General features: G+C 45.4%; 1 protein-coding gene across 2 annotated transcripts in view; it reads left to right on the top strand.

Annotated features, from left to right (window-relative positions):
- The window catches only part of LOC126983164 (PDF receptor-like), a gene marked incomplete at its 3' end in the record, with an annotated part of 163,530 nt that overhangs the window by 122,275 nt on the left and 13,677 nt on the right, over window positions 1-27,578 (top strand). For both annotated transcript variants that reach the window (XM_050835655.1, XM_050835656.1), the window contains 2 exon segments: window positions 11,174-11,280; window positions 24,290-24,419. In XM_050835655.1, coding sequence (XP_050691612.1) covers window positions 11,174-11,280; window positions 24,290-24,419 — 237 coding nt within the window.

Genomic DNA, 27,578 nt, shown 5'->3' with positions numbered 1-27,578 from the left:
GTAAAGAGAGGTAAGGTAAGGCTAGGCCAGGTAAGGTAAAGTAAGGTACGGTAAGGTAAAGGTAATTAAGGTGATAAAATGGGGCGAGATGAAGAAGGGTTGGGTTAGGTTAGGTTGAATAATTAATGATGTCAGCTCCAGACGGCTAGTGGCAAGTGTTGCATAGCGGGGTCGTTCTTGCTTGTCTCGTGCTGTCCTCCGGGGGTCCACCTGATCTTCTTGAATGAGTTTAGGCAGAGACAAGGTTGATAGGTGGTCTTCAGGGCATGTGGGTGGTCGTAGGTCGTAGGTCGTAGGTCATAGGTGAGCGGGACTTGAGCCCGGATATTTCTGGACATCACCGTCACCACTACCACCAATACCACCACCATCACCACCACCAACACCACCGATAACAGCAAAAAAAAAACACCACTAACAACAACAACAATAGCAACAACACACACACGCAACACTACCACCAATACCACCATCACCACCACCACCACCACCACCACCAACAACAACAACAACAATAAAAACACCACCAACAACAACAACAAAAACACCACCACCAACAACAACAATAGCACCAATAACAACACACGCCGAGAGAGAGAGAGAGAGAGAGAGAGAGAGAGAGAGAGAGAGAGAGAGAGAGAGAGAGAGAGAGACGATTACACCACTATAACATTTCATTACTGCTGTTATGGAAGGAACGCCGCTGGACACACACACACACACACACACACACACACACACACACACACAGGGCACGCTAATCCACGAAATTATGTTTATGGTCGTTCCTGTTTAACGCGGACAGGTGCTTTGTGTACAGGTGTGTGTGTGTGTGTGTGTGTGTGTGTGTGTGTACAGGAGTGGTCAGTGGCTCCGGCGTTCACACATAAGGCTCTGTTTTGTTGTGTTTTATAGTAACTTAATGACCTTTTTTGCCCTGATGAAGGTTGTGATGTGTTTTTGTCTTGTTTTTGTTTTGTTTTTGTTTTGTTTTTGATTTTTGTATTTAGATATTTTTGATTTTTGATTTTTTTGTTTTGTTTTTTTGTTATTTTATTATCTTCGATGTTGTCAGGTTTTATCTTTATTTATTTATGTTGTGGTGTTTTTTTATATTTATTAGTTAATTATTATTGTTTCTTTATTATCGTTCTGTCGTATCTACTCTCCTCTCGTTTTCTTTCTTCTCGTCTCTCCCCTTCTCTGTCAGTTCCTCTTTTCTCTCCTAATCACTTCTTCCTACGTTCCTCCATTCTCTCCCCTTTACTTGTACCTTATTATTGCTTCCTTTGTTCCTGCTAATGATGGTGATGATGTGTTCCTGTCATATATCTTCTTTCTCCTTCTCTTCCTCTTCTTATTTTTCTTCTTTTTCTCCTTTTTCTTGTTCTTGTTCTTGTTTCTTCTTCTTCTTCTTCTTCTTTTTCTTCTTCTTCTTTTTCTTCTTCTTCTTCTTCTTCTTCTTCTTCTTCTTCTTCTACTTTATCATCATCATTCTCTCTCTCTCTCTCTCTCTTTTGTAGGTAAGCTACTTTGTAGGTAAGCTACTTTTTGTAGGTAAGCTACTTGAGTTGTAGATAAGCTACTTGAGAGCATAATTAGAAACAAAATTGTGAGTTACCTCGAAAGCCACTCATTAATTGGGGTTTCACAACATGGCTTCCGTAACAAAAGATCCTGCCTATCAAACCTATTGACCTTTTATAACGACCTCTTCTCAGTTTATGACGTAACCAAATCATTGAACGTAGTCTATCTTGATTTCCAGAAAGCGTTTAATAAAGTCCCACAACATAAATTACTTTATAAATTAAAGCAAATAGGTATTGACGGTCAAGTAAACCAATGGATCGCGAATTGATTGAGCAACAGACAACAAAGAGTGGTGATTGACGGATTTACCTCAGAGTGGGCACCGATCACTAGTGGCGTCCCTCAGGGCTCGGTTCTTGGCCCAGTGCTCTTCATTATTTCCATCAACGATGTGGATGTTGTACTCAACAATCGCATTAGTAAATTTGCAGACGACACAAAGATTGGTAACTCGGTTCTCACTGACGAAGAAAGGCAAAGCCTCCAAGAGGATTTGCACAAAATTTCAGCTTTGTCGGATAAATGGGAGATGCCCTTTAACGTAGACAAGTGCCAGGTCCTTTAAATTGGAACAAGAAATAAGAAGTTCGATTACGAAATGGGCGGCGTTAAACTCACAAGCGTTCAATGCGTTAAGGACCTGGGGGTCAAAATCGCGTCAAACCTCAAATTCTCACATCAATGTATCGATGCAGCAAATAAAGCGAACAGAATGTTGGGCTTCATTAAAAGAAACTTTTTATTCAAGAATAAAGATGTAATACTTCCGCTCTACAATAGTTTAGTCAGACCCCACTTGGAATATGCGGTACAGTTTTGGTTTCCCCACCATGCAAAGGACATTGCTAAATTAGAAGGTGTTCAGCGTCGGGCAACAAAAATGATCCCTTCCTTGCGCAACAAATCTTACGAAGAATTCTTTCCGCCCTTAACATGTTCTCTCTTGAGAAACGTCGCCTCCGAGGAAAACTGATCGAATGTTTTAAAATACTTAATGGTTTCACGAATGTAGACAGAACAAAATTGTTTATGATCGATGACACTTTGCGAACGAGGAACAATGGCATAAAACTCAAATGTAGACAAGTAAATTCAGGCTGCACCAAATTTTATTTCACCAACGTTGTAGTGCGAGAATCGAATAAGCTCCCACCGTCAGTGGTCCAGTGTAACACGATTGACTCCTTTAAAAACAAGCTCGACCGACACTTCATTGAACTTAATATTAACTAGAGTAGAAATGCAACGTTTTGGAGCCATCTGATTAATGTAGAATCACTTAGGTTTAAGGACAGACCACCTAGTCTGGACCATGGGGTCTGTGGTTTTTTTTTTTTTTTTTTTTTTTTTTTTTTTACGTCTCCGCCTATTGCGCCGGTAGGCTTGCTCGAGGGGCCAGGATGGTATTCGGCCCCAGCCCATCATGGCGCAGGCAAGTGTTTATAGTGGCGCCATCTTCTCTTGGCTCATGCTGGCCCCCGGCAGCCTAGTAATGAGCCAACAGGCTTTCTGCTGCCTGCTAGTCTATGTTTCCATGTTTCCTTCTCCACCTCCTCCTCCTCCTCCTCCTCCTCTAAGTCTCTTGACTAAGTCCCTAAGTCCCCTCCATGCTGTCCCTTCCGCCTCTCCTTCCGTCACTCCTTCGCCCTTGCGCCGACTTTCATGAGGAGAGAGAGAGAGAGAGAGAGAGAGAGAGAGAGAGAGAGAGAGAGTTCCAAACGAATTTCTCTAAAAAAAAATTTAAATGTATTTGCCATTATCTCTCTCTCTCTCTCTCTCTCACACACACAACGGTATTTTCGCACCTGTCACCTTTATCACTTTCGTCCAACAGGTGTTCTCATCGGATATTCGGGCGCCCGCTGCCGCTGCTTCGGGCGATGTCAAATACTCCGCTAAAAAATGCGTCCCGTCGGTCCTTTCAATATTCCTTTACCTTACGTTGCAGCGGCGCCTCGGAAACTCAGACAAAAAGAAATACGTTGAGGGAGGGAGGGAACGAATTAGTTTTACGAGTCCATGCATACGATTATAAAAAGTTGCATCCCCTGAGGAAGCCGAAGCAATTATAAATGTATGAAGTTGGATTGAGTTTGTTGTATATATTTTTTTCTTCTATATCTTTAGCCGTGTGTTACTTATGCTATGCTCTGTGATGTTGTGCTATGCTACGCCTTCATGCTTCTCCTGTGTTCGTAATTGTGATGCCGGTGGTAATGGTGATGTGGTGCTGACGGTGATGGGGATGATGGTGATGATGATGATAACGATACCTTTTAATGTGCCTTTTCTTTCTATCTTTTATCAATATTATCAAGCTAACTTATCCACTGAATCAGCTAATTGCATTTCTTCTCCCCTTTCATGGCCCCGCTACACACGGCATTCTACTGTAGCTCACCCCTATGCTGTCCAAATCCCTTATGCTAGAGTTAACCAGCATCTTTATTCTTTCGTCTATTTCATCTGTAAACTTTAAAACGGTCTTCCTCCTGTAGATCCTCCTGCCTACGACTTGAATGGTTTTAAGAGGGGAGTATTAAGGCACTTTTCAAACATACTTTTATAACGCGTTTGCCCTAAGACCTCCCCCCCCCCCCCCCCCATACACGTTCAGTTTTGCTGCAGCCCGAAACGAATTGACGAACTGTACTGAAGGAAGCGTCCCCATCATTTAGTCAGGACTGCAGGCGCGGTCTCAGTTCCACGGTAGTTTTATACCATTTATTCCTCACCATTGGGGAGGCGGTGGCTGAGTGGTTAGAGCGACGGCTCCGCGTTCAGGAGCTCCAGGAGAGACGCGGGTTCGAATCCTGGCCGCCGCACAGCTGAGGTTTTTCAGTCACCGCCGAGGGACCTAAGACTACCCACATGCTGCCCTGAAGACCACCCATCAACCCGGGGCTCTAGATAACCTCTCCAAAGAGAAGCTCAAAGATGAGTTCCGGGGGGCAGCATGAGCCAAGCATAGCTGGCGCCACTATAAACACTCGCCTGCGCCAGAACGGGCTGGGCCGACCATCAGGCCCCACCGGGAAGAAGCCTTGGGCCGACCATCAGGCCTTACCGGAAAGAAGCCTACCGGCGCAATAGGCCGCGACGTAAAAAAAAATACAAGAAAGGTCTAGGGGGCGCTCTCCCCTGAGGACACAGACCTTATGCATATCTACAGCGGGTGTTTGTGCGGTGATGTTTTGTGCTCCTCCCTCAGGTCCACTTTTGTTATCTCTTCCTTAATTGTTGAATACTGGCACAGAAACCCTTCTGTTATCAGGCTTTAAATAATCTTACCGTGTCGTATCCCTGGTAACGTGATCCGAGTTCAAGTTGTTATGGAGACTAGGTTCGAGAATAGACAAGGGAAAAATATATCTTGAATTTATTTTAAACTAATGAAAATAATACTTCATTCAACTACTACTGCGTCTCAGTTGCACGAACAATGATTATGGCACGTTCAGCAGCGGACAAAACATACGACAAACGACTTCACAAACATAATAATATAACCAAGATACGCAATAAAAATTGTTACCTATAAACTTCAAAACGCACAAGCACAAGTCATACCAAACGCAATGGTTTTCCATTTCACTTCTTAAAACCAAAACAAAGTAATCTCTATCCTACCACGCATTTCCTGCACTATAATCTCCATTCCGATAATTTACATAGTCACGGCTCGCCCTTAGAATCTCGCATTTCTTCTCACGGTTAAGGTAATCAGCCCAGCCATCTGAGTTGGCTGAATCTACTCTGCTTGCTGAGGGAGCGGGAGTGGTTCTGCAAACACCACCTATCTCTACCCGACACATCTCTGCTTTGGGCCGGATTAAGAACACATGTCACGCCTCATATTTCCACATAACTAATCGCCAATATTTCTTAGCGACGCCTACTGGCCTAACTCAGTCTATCAGTGTCTACATATGTTACCAACTTTTCTGCTGTTCGTGATACTCTCTGAGAACACACACACTTTCGCTTTTCTGCTCTGTTATCTGATTATGACATATGTCGCCACACCCATTTCATTTTTCAATCTCTCTGAGTGGGTATTGGTTTTGTCACACCTTTTTCTAGCCACGCCTACTGACCGTGTGTGTTTCTACCCTGGTAAGTGTTTGCATCTGAGCCTTTTTTTTTTTTTTTTTTTTTTTTTTTACGTCTGAATATATAGCCCCGGTAGGCTTGCTTGAGGGCCTGGATGGTAGTCGGCCCCAGCCCGTCATGGCGCAGGCAAGTGTTTATAGTGGCGCCATCTTCTCTTGGCTCATGCTGCCCCCTGGAACTCGTTCTTGATTAACTTGGACGGTTTCCTCTAGAGTCCGGGTTGATGGGTGGTCTTCAGGACAGCATGTGGGTAGTTTTAAGCCACTCGGCGGTGACTGAAAAATCCGAGGTGGTAGCATAAGAACATAAGAACATAAGAACGCAGGAGTCTACAAGAGGCCGGTAGGCCTGTACGAGGCAGCTCCTTTGACCCTAAGCTCCCGTGTATCTAACCCCACCTAATATCGCTGTCCATGAATTTATCTAGTCTATTTTTGAATGTGACAATTGTATTGGCACTCACCACATGACTGCTAAGCCTATTCCACTCATCCACCACCCTGTTAGTAAACCAATTTTTGCCTATGTCCCTGTTGAATCTGAATTTATCCAGTTTAAACCCGTTACTTCGTGTCCTACCCGGTTCTCTTACCAACAAAACCTTATGAATGTCTCCCTTATTAAAGCCCTTCATCCATTTATAAACCTCGATCATGTCTCCACGCACCCTTCGCCTTTCTAAAGAATGCAAGTTTAACTGTTTGAGTCTTTCCTCGTATGGCAAGTTTCTCAACCCCTGAATCATCTTAGTCATCCTCCTCTGCACCGATTCTAACATTTTGATATCCATTCTATAGTAAGGTGACCAGAACTGAACCGCATAGTCAAGATGAGGTCTAACTAATGCTGAATATAGTTTGAGGAAGACTTCGGGGCTTCTGTTGCTTACGCTCCTTGAAATAAATCCCAGTACCCTATTAGCTCGATTTCTAGCTTGAATGCATTGTGCCCTTGGACGGAGATCAGAGCTCACTAAGACCCCTAAATCCCTCTCGCACCCAGACCTACTTATGAGAGTGTCATTTAAGCAATATTTATGTGAGGGGTTGTTCCTACCTACACTCAGAATACTGCACTTCCCTACATTGAACTCCATCTGCCATTTATCCGCCCAGTCATATAATCTGTTGAGTTCACCTTGGAGAATACTAGCGTCCTGATCCGACTCAATTACTCTACCGATCTTGGTATCATCTGCAAATTTACTAACATCACAGCGTGGGGATTCGAACCCGCGTCGTCCATCACGCGGTGAATGTGTGCCCAGCACGCTACCACTCAGCCACCGCCCAAATATACCCTACCCTATAATATCTGTTTTCCCCTTTGCCCCTTGCTTTGCCTTTTCCCCTCACGGTGTCATGGTCCTGTCTTTGGTGTCTACATTTGGCTTGCCTTCGCGAGTGTCCTTTCCCTTCCCTGGTGTCTGTTTCGGTCTGGTCAGTTTCTGTGGTTTCACTTGATATTGTTATCGGCTCTTCTGGGGCCCAACAGAAAGAACCAGATTGAGGGAACAGTATGAATGAGCATCGTTATATTCATTGGTTTCATAAATACAGATGAGGGAAAACTATTATTAATGTATACTTTAATATCATTTGATGTATTATGATCTACAGAACTGGTTTATAGAATAGCCTGCTGCCAGAGAGCCTTAAGCCAGTTTAGCAGCGAAAGAAACTTGTGGGGGAAGGGAAGAGGGCGAGGGGAGGCAAAAAGAGTAGACACAGGGATGGTTTGGGGCCAGTGAAGATTAATTAGTGTTTATGTTAGACTCGTATATATTGTAACATTACCATTATTATTATCATTATTATTATTATTATTATTATTATTATTATTATTATTATTATTATTATTATTATTATTATTACTATTACTATTACTATTACTATTACTATTATTATTATTATTATTATCATCATCATCATCATCATAGCTGCTTTGTTTATGGAGTTACAATAAGGGCGCGGCAAAAAGCTACGGGCCGCATATTGTATTCCGGTAATGTATAAGGCTGAGCTAATTAATTCCGCCGCGACAGTCACAAAAAATACGTTGTGAGTGGACTTTATCGTTTAATTTCTCTGCGCAGGAACGATAAATTAATGTACTGGTTATAGTTTGGTAGAGAGGAGGGAATTGGTGGTGGCGGTGGCGGTGGTAGTAGTAGTAGTAGTAGTAGTAGTAGTAGTAGTAGTAGTAATAGCAGTAGCAGTAGTAGTGGTAGTAGTAGTATTAGTATTAGTAGTATTAGTAGTATTAGTAGTAGTAGAAGTAGCAGTAGTAGTGGTAGTAGTAGTAGTAGTAGTAGTAGTAGTAGTAGTAGTAGTAGTAGTAGTAGTAGTAGTAGTAGTAGTAGTAGTAGTAGTAGTAGTAGTAGTAGTAGTAGTAGTAGTAGTAGTAGTAGTAGTAGTAGTAGTAGTAGTAGTAGTAGTAGTAGTAGTAGTAGTAGTAGTAGTAGTAGTAGTAGTAGTAGTAGTAGTAGCGTGTTTTAATCGTTATGATGGTGAAAATAAATATAATAGTGTTAAGGGTGTTGAAAGTGCTGATAATGATGATGGTATTGTACGATGGTGATTGTGGTGAAGATGATAGTTTTAATGGTGCTGATTGTGGTGATTATGATATTGGTAGTGATGCTCATGATGGTAACGATGAAATAATGATGGTGATAATAAGGATGATGAAGGTGATTGTAATGGTGAAGATAGTGATGATAATGGTGACGGAAGTGACAATAATGGTGAAAATAGTGATGATAATGGTGATGGAAGTGACAATAATGGTGAAAATAGTGATGATAATGGTGATGGAAGTGACAATAATGGTGAAAATAGTGATGATGATGGTGATGGAAGTGACAATAATGGTGAAAATAGTGATGATAGTGATGATATGGAAGATGATGGTGTTAAGAGGGATAATGGCGACGGTAATGATAAGAAGGATGATGATAGTGATGGTGGTAATAATGATAGTGACGGTAACGGTGATAAGAGTGATAATGATGGTGATGATATGGAAGATGATGGTGTTAAGAGGGATAATGGCGACAGTAATGATAAGAAGGATGATGATGATAATAATAATAATAATAATAATAATAATAATAATAATAATAATAATAATAATAATAATAATAATAATAAAACGGTTTATTGAGAGGAAGGATTGCAGCCCTATAGCTGAAAATCTACAAACTTTACATGGGCAAAGTAATAATAATAATAATAATAATAGTGATAATAATAGTAAAAATAATAGTAATAATAATAATAATAATAGTGATAATAATAGTAACAATAATAGTAATAATAATAATAATGATAATAATAATAATAATAATAATAATAATAGTGATAATAATAGTAACAATAATAGTAATAATAATAATAATAATGAAAATACTGATATTTACAGCTTCTGTTGTCGAGGGGTTTACATGTAGTTGATTAGCCTGACCATCGCGGGCACGGCGCTGTTCTTGTAGCGGTCCGTCCGCGCCCGTTGGAGCCAGTCTGTTGGCGTGCCTCACGGACTGTCTAGGACGGGAGACTGCAGGCGGGAGTAGATTCCGGTGTCTGGGGTGGTAGAGCAGACCGGTCGCACAGCGTTGCAGCAGGGCTGAATGACGTACTTGAAGGGTGGTGAGGGTGAGGATATCGAGGGCGTCTTAGTAGTTGGGGCCCAGGATGATTTTGCATGCCCGTTTTTGAACGCGCTCCAGTTGGCGGCGTTGCGTGAGGTTGAGGGAGTTGGACCATGCTGGGGACGCGTACGTGAGCTGCGAGAGTATGAATGTGCTGTACACACTCGCCAACTCACGTCCGGGAGTCCCCAGCGTCTTGAGCCGCCGCAGGAGGTACAGTTTGTAGGTGGCGGATTTGATGAGTTGGGTGGTGTGGTCCTTCCATGTGAGCTTGTTGTCTATCGTGACTCCAAGTAGCTTAGTAGACTGGACTACCCGAAGAGGAGTGTCATTTAAGAAGACTGCAGGAGGGGTGACGGGGGCTGAGGAGGTGTTGATGTGCATGACTGTGGTTTTGGTGTCGTTGATGGTGACGTAGTTGTCTGTTGTCCATGATTGAAGGCTGTGTAGGAGGTCTTGGAGTTGACTGTAGTCAGGGTTGTCGTTGTTGATGGTGACTCCTAGTGTGGTGTCGTCTACATACTTCCAGCGGTTGGGGGTGTGGGTCAGTGCGCTGTTGATCAATATCAGGAAGAGAAGCGGGCCGACCTTGGTCCCTTGAGGCACTCCGCAGGTGAGGTGCTGAGGGGGAGAGGCCACTCCCTGATACCTCACCACCTGACTGCGTTGGGAGAGGAAGTCGGCCAGCCAGGACACTAAGCTTGGATGAAGCCCGAGGTTAATTGCCTTGTTGATGACAGTGGCGTGGTGGACGAGATCAAAAGCTTTTCTGAAGTCTATGAATGCAAGGGCGACTGATGTTTTTCGTTGTTCGAGGTTCTTGTAGGCAAAGTCAAGGAGGCTGATAAGGCAGTGTGTGGTGGAGGAAGTCTTCATGTTGCCGTACTGTTGAGTGTCAATAAGGGGGGCAAGGTGGGAGTATGTCCAGTTGAAGATGAAATCTTCGCATGGGAGGCTGGGAATGGGAGTGATTGAAATGGGTCTAAGGTCGCCTAGGGACTGAGGGTTTGGGGTCTTAGGGACTGGGGTGACGTGGGCTGTTTTCCAATCAGCGGGACACTGGCTTTGACGGAGGGAGGCGAGGGGAGTGGCTAATTCTGGGGCGAACTCTTGGTAAATTTTGATGGGAAGGTCGACTGGTGTAGTGGATCGCTTTGACTTAAGCCGACACAGTGATCTGGCGACCTCATATTCCTGAACTAGGGGGAGGGGAGACTGACAGATGGTGGCGAAATGGGTATTAAGGGCCTCCGCTGCATCTGTCGCTGGGAGGTGGGAGACGCCTGGGATGGGGGGGGGGGGGGTCTTGGTGAGTCCACACAGGTCTCTGATTGATAGTGATGGTGACAATGATGATAGTGACGGTAACGGTGATAAGAGTGATAATGATGGTGATGATGGTGATGATATGGAAGATGATGATGTTAAAAGGGATAATGGCGAAAGTAATGATAATAATGATGATGATAGTGATGGTGGTAATGATGATAGTGACGGTAACGGTGATAAGAGTAATAATGATGGTGATGATGGTGATGATATGGAAGGAAGGTGTTAAGAGGGATAATGGCGACGGTAATGATAATAAGGATGATGATGGTGATGATGATGATAGTGACTGTAACGGTGAAAAGAGTAAAAATGATGGTGATGAGGGTGATGATAGTGATGATATGGAAGGAAGGTGTTAAACGGGATAATGGCGACGGTAATGATAATAAGGATGATGATAGTGATGGTGAATGGTGATAAGAGTAATAATGATGGTGATGATGATGATGATGATAATGCTACTCATCTTCTCCCTCCCTCCAGGCCGGCCCCTCGCATGTACTGGAGGCCGTTCGCTACATCACTTTCATCGGCGGCCTGCTCTCCCTCTTCACCCTCGCCGTCACCATCTTCATCTTCTCCTACTACAGGTGAGAAGAGCCGCCTGTCATCTGTCACCTTCACCTGTGTACTCACCTTCATCCTGGTTGTCACTTTGTGTGTTGTCGCATTTTGGTTCATTTTTTTATTTTACCGTTTTTTTGTTTTTCTTTCTCTTTCATTTTTCCTTCATGTTCCCTTCATCATAATTAGGCTGTCTTTAATTTCACCTTTATCACAATCTTTTTTACTTCTTCTTCTTCTTCTTCTTCTTCTTCTTCTTCTTTATTACATTGTTTACTTCGTTCCCTCTTTCTTTTTCTGTGCCTTGTTTCCTCTCCCATTTTCTCCTTTCTCTATTCACTGTTTCCTTTCTTCCTTATTTTCTCTCTTGCAGTATTTTCCTTTCTCTATTATTTTTTTCCTCTCTCCCTCGTTTCCCTCTCACTCTACGTTTCCTCAATAAATTCGCACGTTTTTTACTACCCTAACGTTTCTCTCTTTCTCTCTCTCTCTCTCTCTCTCTCTCTCTCTCTCTCTCTCTCTCTCTCTCTCTCTCTCTCTCTCTCTCTCTCTCTCTCTCTCTCTCTCTCACCTGCAAATGACTCTTACTTTCCCTTTCTTCACTCCTAAATAGCCCATTCTTTCTTCATGGTGTTTTCCCATTACTTTCTTACTGCCTGGTCTAGTTTTTGGTCTTTTTTTGGGTCTCGAGTGGTCTTTTTGTGGTCTTTCGTGGTCTGTGGTTTCTTTCCCCCCTCCCCCATCTTCGTTCTTTATCTAGTTATCTCCTGTGACTTTTGTATTGGTTGGTCTGGGTCTGGTCTCCTTTCTGGGCTTTCGTGGTCTTTGGTCTGTTTCCTCACTCCTGTTCGTTCTTTATTGAGTTCTCTTTCGTGGTCTTTGGTCTGTTTCCTCACTCCTGTTCGTTCTTTATTAAGTTCTCTTTCGTGGTCTTTGGTCTGTTTCCTCACTCCTGTTCGTTCTTTATTAAGTTCTCTTTCGTGGTCTTTGGTCTGTTTCCTCACTCCTGTTCGTTCTTTATTTAGGTCTTTTTTTCCGGTATCATCTTGTTGTTGTCCTTTTTTTCCCTCTCTGGTCTCACAGCCTCTTTCTCTCCACTCTTTGGTCTTTTCCCCTCTTACACCCTTTTTTTTGTGTCTCCTTCTTTAGTACTTTGGTGTTAGTAGTACAGGGTCTTTGGTCTCATCCCTATCTTGGTCTCCGTCCCTCAGTAGTATCCGTTTTTTTGGTCTCTGGTCTCTCCCCCACTCAACAGTACACCGTCTTTGTTCTCATCCCTCTCATTGGTCTCCCTCACTTTGTTGTATTCGTTTTTTTGGTCTCTTTGTTTTCTCCCCCACTTAATAGTACACGGTCTGTGGTCTCATCCCTCGCCTTGGTCTCCCTCCCTCAGTAGTATCCGTTTTTTTGGTCTTTGGTCTCTCTTCCACTCAATAGTACACGGTCTTTGGTCTCTTCCCTCTCATTGGTCTCCCTCACTCAATAGTATCCTGTTTTTGTAATCTTTGGTCTCTCCCCCACTCAAAAGTACACGGTCTTTGTTCTCTCTCTCTCTCTCTCTCTCTCTCTCTCTCTCTCTCTCTCTCTCTCTCTCTCTCTCTCTCTCTCTCTCTCTCTCTCTCTCTCTCTCTCTCTCTCTCTCTCTCTCTCTCTCTCTCTCTCTCTCTCTCTCTCTCTCTCTCTCTCTCTCTCTCTCTCTCTCTCTCTCTCTCTCTCCTTATTACGGTCTCGGTGCTGTCTGGCCTCTTCCTCACTCAATATTATTACTATGGTCACTCCCTCTCCAGAGTACATGGTTTCAGGTCTCAGGTCGGTTCTCTTTGGTCTCTCTCCCTCACTCATGCATATGGTCTTTGGTCTCTGGCAGCTTCTCTCTCTCTTTGGTCTCCCTAACTCTATACGTTCTCGGCGCTGGCCTCTTCCTCGCTAACATACGAGCCACATTTTGCCCGCTAACTGGAGGCCGTCAGTAGCAGCGCATAAACTAGAGGGATGGCGCGGGGCTGCTCTCTCTTCGCGGCTTAATACCCCAATAGATTTTCCTTTATTCGCGGCCGAGGTTGTCTCCGCCGCGCTCGCCTTTATGTCCCGCACGAAGACTTATCCTCGACGCCTGAGTTACGGGCCCCGACTTAGTGGCTCCTGAGGTATTGTATAGGTTAAAGGGGACTCTGCTTACCTGGTTCCTTCCGTCCCTGCTCACCTGCTTGCCTCAGTCTCTGCGTGCGTGGTTCAGTGTATGCGATGTAGTGGTTTTCTTTTTCGCGTTTCCTGGGTCCTTGGGTCCGTGTCTCCTCCCCTGCAGTAGCGTAACGAGGTAAAAAGGAAGAGTGTTGTGTATCTTGTCTCATTTACTTGTCAAGGAAAACAACGGAACTTGGACCCAGCGGGAAGGTAGGCAGTAAGGTAGGTCGACAGGTAGATGGGCAGGCAGGCAGGTAGGTTGGCAGGCAGAAAAAAAAGATTGATAGGTAGATGAATAGGTAGGTAGGTAGGTAGATAGACAGGGAGTTAGGTAGTTATGTAGGTAGTAGGTGGGTAGGTAATTAGATAGGTGGTTAGGTAGGTATGTAAAGATGAGGGTAGGTGGGTAGGTAAGTAAGTATTTAGGTGGGTAAGTAGGGAAGTAGTAGATGGAAGAGGTGTACAGAAGGTAGATGTCTAGGTAGATGGGTAAGTAGGTAAGTAGTGAGGAAGATGAGCAGGCACGGAGACACGTAAACAAGGAGGTATTCAGACAGGTAAACAGGCAGATGGGTAGGTAAGATACATCCAGGTGTGTCGTACCTTTAATTAAACAGGTGGCACGTAATCCCAGGCCGGCAGTAGGTGGCCCAGCACGCGCCCTGTGTTACCTTCCTCGGCCGCGGCGGAGGATCAATACAAAACCGCCAGCCGAGGGAACGAGCCGAGTCACGGGGCTCAGGTGACGCGGCTCCGGATTGTTTTCATTTAGTCTGTGGTTGATTTTCTTGTTATTGTTTTTAGTGGGCACGGAAATAAAATATGTGTACCTCCTTGCTTATCTTTTCTCTCTATCACTCTTTATGTATCCTATCCATCTACCTCGCCATCTATCTATGTCTCTATGGCGCGGCTCCGGATTGTTTTCATTTAGTCTGTGGTTGATTTCTTGTTATTATTTTTAGTGGGCACGGAAATAAAATATGTGTACCTCCTTGCTTATCTTTTTCTCTCTATCACTCTTTATGTATCCTATCCATCTACCTCGCCATCTATCTATGTCTCTATCTGTATCGTTTCTCTTCTCTGCACTTCTCTTCACGTTTCTTTATATTCAGTTTTACGGGCACCGAAAAGAAATATGTACACCTCCTTTTTTCTCTTCTTTTTTATTTCTCTCTCTCTCTCTCTCTCTCTCTCTCTCTCTCTCTCTCTCTCTCTCTCTCTCTCTCTCTCTCTCTCTCTCTCTCTCTCTCTCTCTCTCTCTCTCTCTCTCTCTCTCTCTCTCTCTCTCTCTCTCTCTCTCTCTTTATATGTCTACCTTTCTAGCTATATATACCTGTCAATTACTTCTCTTTCCTTTCCTCTCTCTCTCTCTCTCTCTCTCTCTCTCTCTCTCTCTCTCTCTCTCTCTCTCTCTCTCTCTCTCTCTCTCTCTCTCTCTCTCTCTCTCTCTCTCTCTCTCTCTCTCTCTCTCTCTCCAGGTCTTTATTTTTGCTTCATACTTTTTTTCTCACTCTTTGTTCCCCTCACGCCTGCACTTCTCTTTCCTTTTCCCCTCTTTTACCTCCCTTTCCTCCTTCTCCGGGGCGGTGTTAAGAGGAGATAAAGAGAGACAGAGAGGTTTGGAGTTGGTGGTTTACTCGGATCCGAGGCCCCGAAACAGCCGTCTGAAGCAGTTCGTTCCGGGAAGTCAGACATTTGAAGCTTCGAATCATGCAAGGAACACGTTTTGAGGAGGAAACATGGAAACACGAAAACATGGAAGAGTAGGGAATGGAAGGTCTGGCTTATTACGAGGCTGCTCGCTGTGGTGGATCAATAATTTCGTAAGGCTATTTGGTGACCTACGGAACCGATTAAAATGCAATTGCTGTGCGAACGTGTGTGTGTGTGTCGAGGGGGGGAGGGATGTTCCGTTTACTCCTGTCGCAATGGTGCCAGTGCCATTTTAACTTCAGTATCGTTTTGGCATCAACTACTTCAGGCGGATGACCCAGTTTGAGAGTTAAAAAAGAATGTCGATATCTGTGCTGCATCGCTCCCTTTCAATTGGCGGACCGTTATTTCTGGTTGGAGCAAACAAAACTTGAAGTGGTCAACGTTACCGAGCATATTCACGTACTAGAAGACTTTTTTTTTCACCACAGGAAGCAACTCAAGGGCGACAAAAAGAAAGTGTGAAAAAAGCCCGCTAATCGTTGCTCCGACAAAGCGAAAAGTAAAGAGCGGCCAAAAGACAGGTCATCAAACCTCCTCGTAGCCGACCCTTCCAACTTAACCATGCACATAACACACTTTTAATATTTTTCATTAAAGGGAGCATACGCTATAGCTACGCGTGGCCTTAGTTCGAAGAGATTTAGTCCTTGAGTCTTCATATAACTGTGTCCTCAGCGATGGTGTAATTTACGTTGCTTTACGCTGCACTGCATATTCCAGGTGAGGTCTTACCAGCGAGTTAAACAAAGGTAGAATTACTCCAGGCGTCTTACACTTGAGTATAGTAGTAGTAGTAGTAGTAGGATAATGATGATGAGGAGGAGGAGAAGGAGAAGGAGAAAGAGAAGAAGGAGGAGGAGGAAGAAGAGGAGACGAAAAGGAAAAAAAAACAAATGTGATATGGAGGAGAGGGTATAAAGGGGAAGTAGGAGGAGGAGAACAAAGAGGAGACGAAGGAAAGGAGAAAGAGGAAGAAGAGGAGGTGGAGGAGGAGGAGGAGGAAGAAAAATAGATAGGATATTGGGGAGAGAGTAAAAGGAAAGTAGGATTAGGAGAACAAAGAGGAGAGGAAGGGAAGGAGAAAGAGGAAGAAGAGGCGGAGGAAGAGGAGGAGGAGGAGGAGGAGCAGTTATGTTATTATTTACGGTTATAGTTTTCTCCTTGGCTTTATTTTTACATTTCTCCCTTGTTGTTACCGTCATTTTTTTTCTCTCCTTGGTATTGTTAGACTTTACTTTTTTTTTGTTTCGTTTTCTTCGTTATTTTGATTTTGTGTGAAAGAAACCACCTCCGCTCCGTTTTCCTTTAAAGTGAATTATCTCCCGTTTTCTTTCTCAAAGTTTATAAAGCGGAGACTAAAAGAAGCGTCGGCGTCAAGGTTAATTTGCACACCTGAGGAGAGACACACACCTGCAGCTCTCTCTCTCTCTCTCTCTCTCTCTCTCTCTCTCTCTCTCTCTCTCTCTCTCTCTCTCTCTCTCTCTCTCTCTCTCTCTCTCTCTCTCTCTCTCTCTCTCTCTCTCTCTCTCTCTCTCTCTCTCTCTCTCTCTCTCTCTCTCGCTCGCGGGGTAACGCCAACGAAGGTAATTAGGGAACGAAAAAGAGCGAGACAGACTCCAGCTACATCAAGGCCTAGAGCGGGTGGTGGTGGTGGTGGTGATGAAGGTACGGTAGTGGTGGTGATGATAGGGATGAAGATTTGATAGAGGTATGGGTGTAGGTGGTGGTGGTGACAGTTAGGGTGATGGTGGTGATGGCAGAAGTGATAGAGATAGTTTTGTTGCCCGGGTTTTTAGTAGTGGTGGTGAGGGTGGTGTTAGTGGTGGTGGTGGTGGCGGTGGTGGTAGTGTTGTTCTTGGTGGTGGTGGTGGCGGTGGTGGTAGTGTTGTTCTTGATGGTGGGGGCGGTGGCGCCAGAGGGGTCACGTGTGCATGTACAAAGGAAAAGGAAAGAAAAAAATATAGAAAGAACTGAAAATGACACGATATATTTTCTTGTTTTCATGGTTTTCCGTGTGCTTGTTTTATGTGTTTGTGTATCGTTGCCACAAGGGTTTCGCCCGATACATAACGTTCAACAACACTACAAAAAAATAAATAAAAACACGAAGCAAACACGTAGACGTTCACCTGTAAATCACTTTCATTTTCTTTCCCATTACATTTTTTCTTATGCTATTTATCATTTAGTACAGACTGACTTATAAACCATTGCCCTTTCCTTCCCATCACCCCTTCATATACTGCCCCTTTCCTTCCCATCACCCCTTCATATACTGCCCCTTTCCTTCCCATCACCCCTTCATATACTGCCCCTTTCCTTCCCATCACCCCTTCATATACTGCCCTTTCCTTCCCATCACCCTTCATATACAGCCCTTTCCTTCCATCACCCCTTCATATACTGCCCCTTTCCTTCCCATCACCCCTTCATATACTGCCCCTTTCCTTCCCATCACCCCTTCATATACTGCCCCTTTCCTTCCCATCACCCCTTCATATACTGCCCCTTTCCTTCCCATCACCCCTTCATATACTGCCCCTTTCCTTCCCATCACCCCTTCATATACTGGCCCTTTCCTTCCCATCACCCCTTCATATACTGGCCCTTTCCTTCCCATCACCCCTTCATATACTGGCCCTTTCCTTCCCATCACCCCTTCATATACTGGCCCTTTCCTTCCCATCACCCCTTCATATACTGCCCCTTTCCTTCCCATCACCCCTTCATATACTGGCCCTTTCCTTCCCATCACCCCTTCATATACTGCCCCTTTCCTTCCCATCACCCCTTCATATACTGACCCTTTCCTTCCCATCACCCCTTCATATACTGGCCTTTCCTTCCCATCACCCTTCATATACTGGCCCTTTCCTTCCCATCACCCCTTCATATACTGGCCCTTTCCTTCCCATCACCCCTTCATATACTGGCCCTTTCCTTCCCATCACCCCTTCATATACTGCCCCTTTCCTTCCCATCACCCCTTCATATACTGGCCCTTTCCTTCCCATCACCTCTTCCTATACTGGCCCTTTCCTTCCCATCACCCCTTCATATACTGGCCCTTTCCTTCCCATCACCTCTTCATATACTGCCCCTTTCCTTCCCATCACCCCTTCATATACTGGCCCTTTCCTTCCCATCACCCCTTCATATACTGGCCCTTTCCTTCCCATCACCTCTTCATATACTGACCCTTTCCTTCCCATCACCCCTTCATATACTGGCCCTTTCCTTCCCATCACCCCTTCATATACTGCCCCTTTCCTTCCCATCACCCCTTCATATACTGCCCCTTTCCTTCCCATCACCCCTTCATATACATCCAAACTTAAGTCTGTAAATCATCACATTTCCTCTCTTATTTTTCCTTTTCATCCATCACTAATTAGAGTATGTAACCACCTTTTTTCACCTGTATTTTTCCTCAGCCAACAGGTAACTGGTCAGACTAATTCGGCCAGACTAACAGATGAGTGAGTAAGGAGACATAGGTGCACTGTTAAATGAAATGACGTGAAAAATAAGGAATAAGCAAATATGTGAATAAGATATAAAAGCAGGTGTTGAAGTAAACATTATATTATCTAGGTTCACTTCTTCATCATTTCTTCTCTTGGGTTTCATCACATTCCCATTCTCCTTTCACCATCATTCACAGATTCGCTTGTATAGCCCCCCCCCTCCCCCTTTCGTTTCATTTTTCCTCATTATTTCCCCCATTTCTTGCACGGCAGTATATATGGAGTGGAGTGGAGTCAGTGGAGTCTAAGGCTCTTCGTCTCATCAGCTCTCCTCCTCTTATTGATAGTCTTCTACCTCTTAAATTTCGACGCCATGTTGCCTCTCTTTCTATCTTCTATCGATATTTTCATGCTGACTGCTCTTCTGAACTTGCTAACTGCACGCCACCCCCCCTCCCGCGGCCTCGCCACACACGACTTTCTACTCAAGCTCATCCCTTTACTGTCCAAATCCCTTACGCAAGAGTTAATCAGCATCTTCACTCTTTCATCCCTCACGCTGGTAAACTCTGGAACAGTCTTCCTTCATCGGTATTTCCTCCTGCCTACGACTTGAACTCTTTCAAGAGGAGGGTATCAGGACACCTCTCCTCCCGAAATTGACCTATCTTTCGGCCACTCCTCTGACTCTTTTTAGGATCAGTGAGTAGCGGGCTTTTTTTTTAACATTTGTTACCTTTTTTTATGCCCTTGTACAGACTCCTCTGCTGTAAAAAAAAAAAAAATGAATTCGCTTGTAAATTACTTCCTCTTCCTCTTCCATTGTGCTATCTCGCATTTTCCATACACCATTACTCATAGATTCCCTTGTATAAACCATCTCCTTTATTTTTCCTTTTATTATATTATTTTATACTTTTTTTCACTCGCCATTTGGTGTAGATTCACTTCTAAGTCACTTTCTCTTTCTTTTCCATAATATATCCCACTTTCTATATTATACAAACCACCTCCCCATTTTTCACTATTTTCCTTCGTTCTCATAACATCATTACGGGGGCTTTTAAGGGCTTCGTGGGGCCCAATTTACGTGTAGTTTACCTGATGAAGCTTATTGGTAGGTGGCAGGTAGCGGCAGGTGAGGGATGGATTGCTCAGTGTTTGGCAGGTAAAGTTTCCAGCATAGGTATTGATTGACTCGCCCACCTCACCCATACTCCTTTTAAACTCCTCTGCTTCACCTCCATGCCTATCATTTTGTCCTGTTTTTCATTATTTTTATCTTCCAACACCTCTTTCCCTTCCTCATCATACCTCCTCCTCCTCCCCCTCTTTTTCTTCCTCTGCTTTCTCTTCTTCCTCCTCCTTCTCTTTTTCTTCTTCCTACTCTTCCTTCCCCTCCTCCTCCTCCTCTTCCTTCTCTCTTTCTCTCTCTTCTTTCTTTTCTTCCTCCTCTTTCTCTTTTTCTTTGTTTTTATCTTCCTACTCTTCTTTCCCTTCCTCATCCTCATCCACCTTTTTCTTCCTCTTCTTTTTTCCTCCTCCTCTTTTTTATCATCCTATTCTTCTTTCCCTTCCTCCTCTTTTTTCTTCCTCCTCCTTTTTCTTATATATTTTTATCTTCCAACTCCCCTTTTTCTTCCTCTTCCTCGCTTCTTCTTTTTCTTCTTCCTTTTCCTCCTCCTCTTTTTTCTTTTTTTTATCATCCTATTCTTCTTTCTTTTCCTCCTCCTTTTTCTTCCTCCTCCTTTATTTATATTTTTATCTTCCAACTCCTCTTTTCCTTCCTCTTCCCCGCTTTTTCTTCCTCTTTTTCCTTTTCCTCCTCCTTTTTTAATCACCATATTCTTCGTTCTCTTCCTCCTCCTTTTTCTTCCTCCTCCTTTATTTATATTTTTATCTTCCAACAAACAAACACGGGTGAGCTCGTTGAGAATGGACAAGACATGAATCAAATGATGAATATTATAACAGACGGGAAGAAAGGAAGAATTAAGGAGCCTGTTCCCTATCTTGTGCGTTTTTAGTGCAACACACACGTCTTCCTATCTGCATCTATCTGTACCGCATCTTCCATACCTATTAAACCCATTAGCAGCAAATTACTTCACTCGCCTCCTAACCTCTTCACTCCTTTATCCTTTCATATCTTCATCTGTTAAAGCCTTCATTATTCCACCCCACCATTCATTCACTGTTACACCTTCATTCCTTCACCCCTTCGCTACACCACCCTTCTTCACCCCTTCACCCTATACCGCCCTTCTTCATTTCATCGCTCTATCACTTTTCAACCCATCATCTAACCCGTTCTGAGCCCATCATTGTTCCACCACACCTCGCCTTTCTCTCTTGACTCTCCAGATCTTCATCCCGTCAGCCCTTCACTTGTCATCCCCTTCACCCCTTCACACCGTCAACTGTTATGCCCTTCACACCTTCAACTGTTATGCCCTTCACCCCTTCACACCTTCAACTGTTATGCCCTTCACACCTTCAACTGTTATGCCCTTCACCCCTTCACACCTTCAACTGTTATGCCCTTCACCCCTTCACACCTTCAACTGTTATGCCCTTCACCCCTTCACACCTTCAACTGTTATGCCCTTCACCCCTTCACACCTTCAACTGTTATGCCCTTCACCCCTTCACACCTTCAATTGTTATGCCCTTCACATCTTCAACTCTTATGCCCTTCACCCCTTCACCCCTTCAACTGTTATGCCCTTCACCCCTTCACACCTTCAACTGTTATGCCCTTCACCCCTTCACACCTTCAACTGTTATGCCCTTCACCCCTTCACACTACCAACTGTTATGCCCTTCACCCCTTCACACCTTCAACTGTTATGCCCTTCACCCCTTCACACCTTCAACTGTTATGCCCTTCACCCCTTCACACCTCCAGCTGTTATGCCCTTCACCCCTTCATACCACCAACTGTTATGCCCTTCACCCCTTTACACCTCCATCTGTTATGCCCTTCACCCCTTCATACCACCAACTGTTATGCCATTCACCCCTTCACACCTCCATCTGTTATGCCCTTCACCCCTTCATACCACCAACTGTTATGCCCTTCACCCCTTCACACCTCCAGCTGTTATGCCCTTCACCCCTTCATACCACCAACTGTTATGCCCTTCACCCCTTTACACCTCCAACTGTTATGCCCTTCACCCCTTCACACCTCCAACTGTTATGCCCTTCACCCCTTCACACCACCAACTGTTATGCCCTTCACCCCTTCACACCTCCAACTGTTATGCCCTTCACCCCTTCACACCACCAACTGTTATGCCCTTCACCCCTTCACACCACCAACTGTTATGCCCTTCACCCCTTCACACCTCCAACTGTTATGCCCTTCACCCCATCACACCACCAACTGTTATGCCCTTCACCCCATCACACCACCAACTGTTATGCCCTTCACCCCATCACACCACCAACTGTTATGCCCTTCACCCCATCACACCACCAACTGTTATGCCCTTCACCCCTTCACACCACCAACTGTTATGCCCTTCACCCCTTCACACCTCCAACTGTTATGCCCTTCACCCCTTCACACCACCAACTGTTATGCCCTTCACCCCTTCACACCACCAACTGTTATGCCCTTCACCCCTTCACTCCGCGTGGCAAGTATCGAGTTTAGGTGATAGAATGCGTTGACTTGCTAACAGAAGGACAGCCAAAGTAACAGAGTGCCAGGGCCGGAAATGCAAATCTAGGGGAGAGAGCGAACCAGGTGGAGAGATTACAGTAGCGATTGTAGTATCTTAACAGAGAGGTGATTAAAGAATACCCCGAGCTAGGTAGGTAAGACCATTTAGCTCAGGTAGATCTCTATGATAGAATACCTCCTCTTTCATCGAGAAGCAGCCGTGAGCTGAGATTAAACTCGCAGCCTCTGCCGCGAGCCGAGCACCACACCCTGAGCCACGCGCGTCCCCAGATTACATTAGAGCATGTGCCGGGAGAAGCCAAGTGCACTCACATCAGAGGAAGAGGTGCAGGACGCCGGGAAAGGCCTTTGTTCTGCAGCGGACTAGTAAGGCTGATAATGATGATGATGCTAGCGGGCAGGAAGGTAAACAGACATGAAGGTAGGGAAGTCTGTAGGTAGGAAGAGGAAGGAGGAGGAAGACGAAGAGGACGAGTGCGAAGAGAAGTGGAAGAGGAAGTGAATGAAAAGGAGGAGGAGGAGGAGGAGGAGGAAACATGGACATGCAGCAACAATGAGATTGTCCTTTCTACAGACATTTCTACATTTAAGTCTTGTGTGAATGTTTTTTTGAAACATTAATTTTATTTTTCCTCCTTTTGGCTTTGACTGGCCAGTTTCTTAACTATTCGTTGCCTTTGCTTTTCTCCAATACCTTTTGGTATTTTGTGTGGTTCAACTTGTTGTATCTGTACCCTGAAGGGAGGCTTTGGTAGCTTATCATAATAATAATAATAATAATAATAACAAAGCCTATCGGCTTATTACGAGGTCGCCCGCTTTTGTGATTTAATCTGCTTAACTGTCACTTTGTGTCTGCAGAGCAAAGGAAAGTACTTCGTATTCAGTTTATTCCTGACGCAACGAAAAAACGGCCGATTCGAATTTGAATTTGAATTTGATGGTATTCACACTTACTACTTCTGAGGGAAGATTGTTCCAATGTCGGATGACTCGCTTTGAGAAGAAACTTCTGCCAGTGCCTGTACTAGAGCGCCTCGATTGAGTTGGTGAACCGTTATTTCTAGATCTTGTCTTGGTTTGTACCTCAAAGAATTTAGAGTGATCGACGTTATTGTACTTTTTCAGGTACTTAAAGACCTGAGTTACATCTCTTAAACTTCTCTTTTCCAGCGAAAAAAAGGTTTAGTCGCCTGAGTCGTTCTTCGTACGGTTGAGCCCTTAAGGTTGGAATCGTTTTCATAGCGCGTCGCTGCACTTTTTCCATTAATTCAATATCCTTCCTGTAATTGGGAACCAAAATTGTAACGCCTTACCATTGAATTATACAAAGATAAGGAGGAGGAGGAGGAGGAGGAACCTAAAGAAGAGGAGAGAGGAAAAAAAGGAGGTGGAAAAAGAGGAAAAAAATGAGGAAGAGGAGTAGGAGGGCTGGGAAGCGAAGCAGAAACATAGAAATAGAGCAAAAGAGGAAAAAAATGCTAGGTGTGGAGGTGTGGGCAGCAGAAAACTTATATAACGAAAACAACGAAAAACAAAACTAAGGAAGAAAAAAAGAAGCAAGAGGAGGAGGAGGAGATGGTTTGTCTCTCACTCTTTAACCCTTACCTTCCCTCCCCTTTCTCTCTCTCTCTCTCTCTCTCTCTCTCTCTCTCTCTCTCTCTCTCTCTCTCTCTCTCTCTCTCTCTCTCTCTCTCTCTCTCTCTCTCTCTCTCTCTCTCTCTCTCTCTCTCTCTCACACACACACACACAGAAAAAAAAAAAAAAAATAAAACAAATAAATAAATAAACAAATAATAGATGTGTAGATGTTGTAACAATAAAAGTAAAAAATGCCATAACAAAAAAAGAAAAAAAAAAGAAACAAGGGTCAAAAAGAAAATCTGAAGACGAGGCAGTTTTTCTTTCCTCTTTTAATCCCTTCCCTGTCTCCCTCCCTCGCTCTCACTTTCCCTTCTCTCCACCTGGCAGGGCGCTGGAGTGTGACCGCCTCCGGGTGCACAGGAACCTGGTGGCGGCGCTCATCATCCGCTTCCTGGTGATGCTGGTGCTGACGGAGCCCTTCGTGTCGCGCCGCCGCTCCTACACCTACAGGGACGTGGTGAGTAACAGGGGGGGGGGGAATGGGTGTGTTGTTATGTGTCGGAAAATATGGACATGGCAAGAAAAGGATGATTAAAGGGGAAAAAGACAGAGCGAGAGTGAGACTGTGAGAGTGGAAGTGGCTGTGAGAGTGTGTGTGAGAGTGTGAGAGTGGGTGTGAGAGTGTGAGAGTGGGTGTGAGAGTGTGAGAGTGGGTGTGAGAGTGTGTGTGAGAGTGTGAGAGTGGGTGTGAGAGTGTGAGAGTGGGTGTGAGAGTGTGAGAGTGGGTGTGAGAGTGTGAGAGTGTGAGAGTGGAAGTGGGTGTGAGAGTGTGAGTGTGTGAGAGTGTGAGAGTGGGTGTGAGAGTGTGAGAGTGGGTGTGAGAGTGTGAGAGTGGGTGTGAGAGTGTGAGAGTGTGAGAGTGGAAGTGGGTGTGGAAGTGGCTGTGAGAGTGTGTGTGAGAGTGTGAGAGTGAGTGTGGGGTGTGAGTGTGAGAGTGAGTGGGTGTGAGGTGTGAGTGAGTGTGTTAGAGTGAGTGTGAGAGTGTGAGTGTGTGAGTGTGTGTGTGTGTGTGTGTGTGTGTGAGTGTGAGAGTGTGTGTGAGAGTGTGAGAGTGTGAGAGTGTGAGAGTGGAAGTGGGTGTGAGAGTGTGAGAGTGAGTGTGAGAGTGTGAGAGTGTGAGAGTGTGAGAGTGGAAGTGGGTGTGAGAGTGTGAGAGTGTGAGAGAGTGTGAGAGTGTGAGAGTGTGAGTGTGTGTGAGTGTGTGTGAGTGTGTGTGAGAGTGTGAGAGTGTGAGAGTGGAAGTGGGTGTGAGAGTGGGTGTGAGAGTGTGAGAGTGTGAGAGTGGAAGTGGGTGTGAGAGTGTGTGTGTGAGAGTGTGAGAGTGTGAGAGTGGAAGTGGGTGTGAGAGTGGGTGTGAGAGTGTGAGAGTGGAAGTGGGTGTGAGAGTGGGTGTGAGAGTGTGAGAGTGTGAGAGTGTGAGAGTGGAAGTGGGTGTGAGAGTGGGTGTGAGAGTGGAAGTGGGTGTGAGAGTGGGTGTGAGAGTGGAAGTGGGTGGGAGAGTGTGTGTGAGAGTGAGAGAGTGTGAGTGTGGTAGTGGGTGTGAGAGTGTGAGTGTGTGAGTGTGGCAGTGGGTGTGAGAGTGTGTGTGAGAGTGTGAGAGTGTGTGAGTGGTAGTGGGTGTGAGAGTGGGTGTGAGAGTGGAAGTGGGTGTGAGAGTGGGTGTGAGAGTGTGAGAGTGTGAGAGTGGAAGTGGGTGTGAGAGTGGGTGTGAGAGTGTGAGAGTGTGAGGTGGAAGTGGGTGTGAGTGGGTGTGAGTGTGAGGTGTGAGAGTGGAAGTGGGTGTGAGAGTGGGTGTGAGGTGAGAGTGTGAGAGTGGAAGTGGGTGTGAGAGTGGGTGTGAGAGTGGAAGTGGGTGTGAGAGTGGGTGTGAGAGTGTGAGAGTGTGAGAGTGGAAGTGGGTGTGAGAGTGTGAGAGTGTGAGAGTGGCTGTGAGAGTGGGTGTGAGAGTGTGAGAGTGGGTGTGAGAGTGTGAGAGTGTGAGAGTGGGTGTGAGAGTGTGAGAGTGTGAGAGTGTGAGAGTGTGAGAGTGTGAGAGTGGAAGTGGGTGTGGAAGTGGCTGTGAGAGTGGGTGTGAGAGTGTGAGAGTGTGAGACTATGAGAGTGTGAGAGTGGAAGTGGGTGTGGAAGTGGCTGTGAGAGTGGGTGTGAGAGTGTGAGACTGTGAGAGTGTGAGAGTGTGAGAGTGGAAGTGGGTGTGGAAGTGGGTGTGAGAGTGTGAGACTATGAGAGTGTGAGAGTGGAAGTGGGTGTGGAAGTGGCTGTGAGAGTGGGCGTGAGAGTGTGAGACTGTGAGAGTGTGAGAGTGTGAGAGTGGGTGTGAGTGTGAGAGTGGGTGTGAGAGTGGGTGTGAGAGTGTGAGAGTGGGTGTGAGAGTGGGTGTGAGAGTGTGTGTGAGAGTGTGTGTGAGTGTGGACTGTGAGGTGTGAGTGTGAGGTGGGTGTGAGTGTGAGTGGGTGTGGAGTGTGTGTGTTTGTGTGTGTGTGTGTGGGTGTGTGAGTGTGAGAGTGGGTGTGAGAGTGGGTGTGAGAGTGGGCGTGAGAGTGGGTGTGAGAGTGGGTGGGTGTGGGTTTGAGAGTGGGTGTGAGAGTGGTAGTGAGAGTGAGTGTGAGAGTGGGTGTGAGAGTGGGTGGGTGTGGGTTTGAGAGTGGGTGTGTGTGGGTTTGAGAGTGGGTGTGAGAGTGGAAGTGAGAGTGGGTGTGAGAGTGGGTGTGAGAGTGTGTGTGAGAGTGTGTGTGAGAGTGGGTGAGTGTGGGTTTGAGAGTGGGTGTGAGAGTGGAAGTGAGAGTGGGTGTGAGAGTGGGTGTGAGAGTGGGTGGGTGTGGGTTTGAGAGTGGGTGTGAGAGTGTGTGTGTGTGGGTTTGAGAGTGGGTTTGAGAGTGGGTGTGAGAGTCGGTGTGAGAGTGGATTTGAGAGTGGGTGTGAGAGTGGGTTTGAGAGTGGGTGTGAGAATAGGTGTGTGTGGGTTTGAGTGTTTATTATGAGTGTGTGTGTGAGAGTCTGAGAGTGTGAGAGTCTGAGAGTGTGAGAGTGTGAGAGTGGGTGTGAGAGTGTGAGAGTGGGCGTGAGAGTGTGAGAGTGGGTGTGTGAGTGTGAGAGTGTGTGTGAGAGTGTGAGAGTGGGTGTGAGAGTGTTTGTGAGAGTGTGAGAGGGTGTGTGTGGGTGTGAAAGTGGGTGGGTGTGGGTGTGAGAGTGTTTGTGTGTGGGTGTGAGAGTGTGTGTGTGTGGGTGTGAGTGGGTGTGTGTGGGTGTGAGAGTGGGTGGGTGTGGGTGTGAGAGTGTGTGTGTGTGGGTGTGAGAGTGGGTATGTGTGTGTGTGAGAGTTGGTGTGTGTGGGTGTGAGAGTGGGTGTGAGTGGGTGTGAGAGTGGGTGTGTGTGGGTGTGAGAGTGGGTGTGAGTGGGTGTGAGAGTAGGTGTGAGAGTGGGTGTGTGTGGGTGTGAGAGTGGGTGTGAGAGTAAGTGTGAGAGTGGGTGTATGTAGGTGTGAGAGTGGGTGGGTGTGGGTGTGAGAGTGGGTGGGTGTGGGTGTGAGAGTGTGTGGGTGTGGGAGTGAGAGTGTGTGTGTGTGTGTGAGAGTGGGTGTGTGTGGGTGGGTGTGTGTGTGGTGTGAGGTGTGTG

Source organism: Eriocheir sinensis, chromosome 53, assembly GCF_024679095.1.
Source record: "Eriocheir sinensis breed Jianghai 21 chromosome 53, ASM2467909v1, whole genome shotgun sequence".
In the NCBI taxonomy this organism is placed as follows: domain Eukaryota; kingdom Metazoa; phylum Arthropoda; class Malacostraca; order Decapoda; family Varunidae; genus Eriocheir; species Eriocheir sinensis.
The sequence above is the reverse complement of the archived record's forward strand: the minus strand, read 5'-3'. Positions and strand labels throughout refer to the sequence as shown.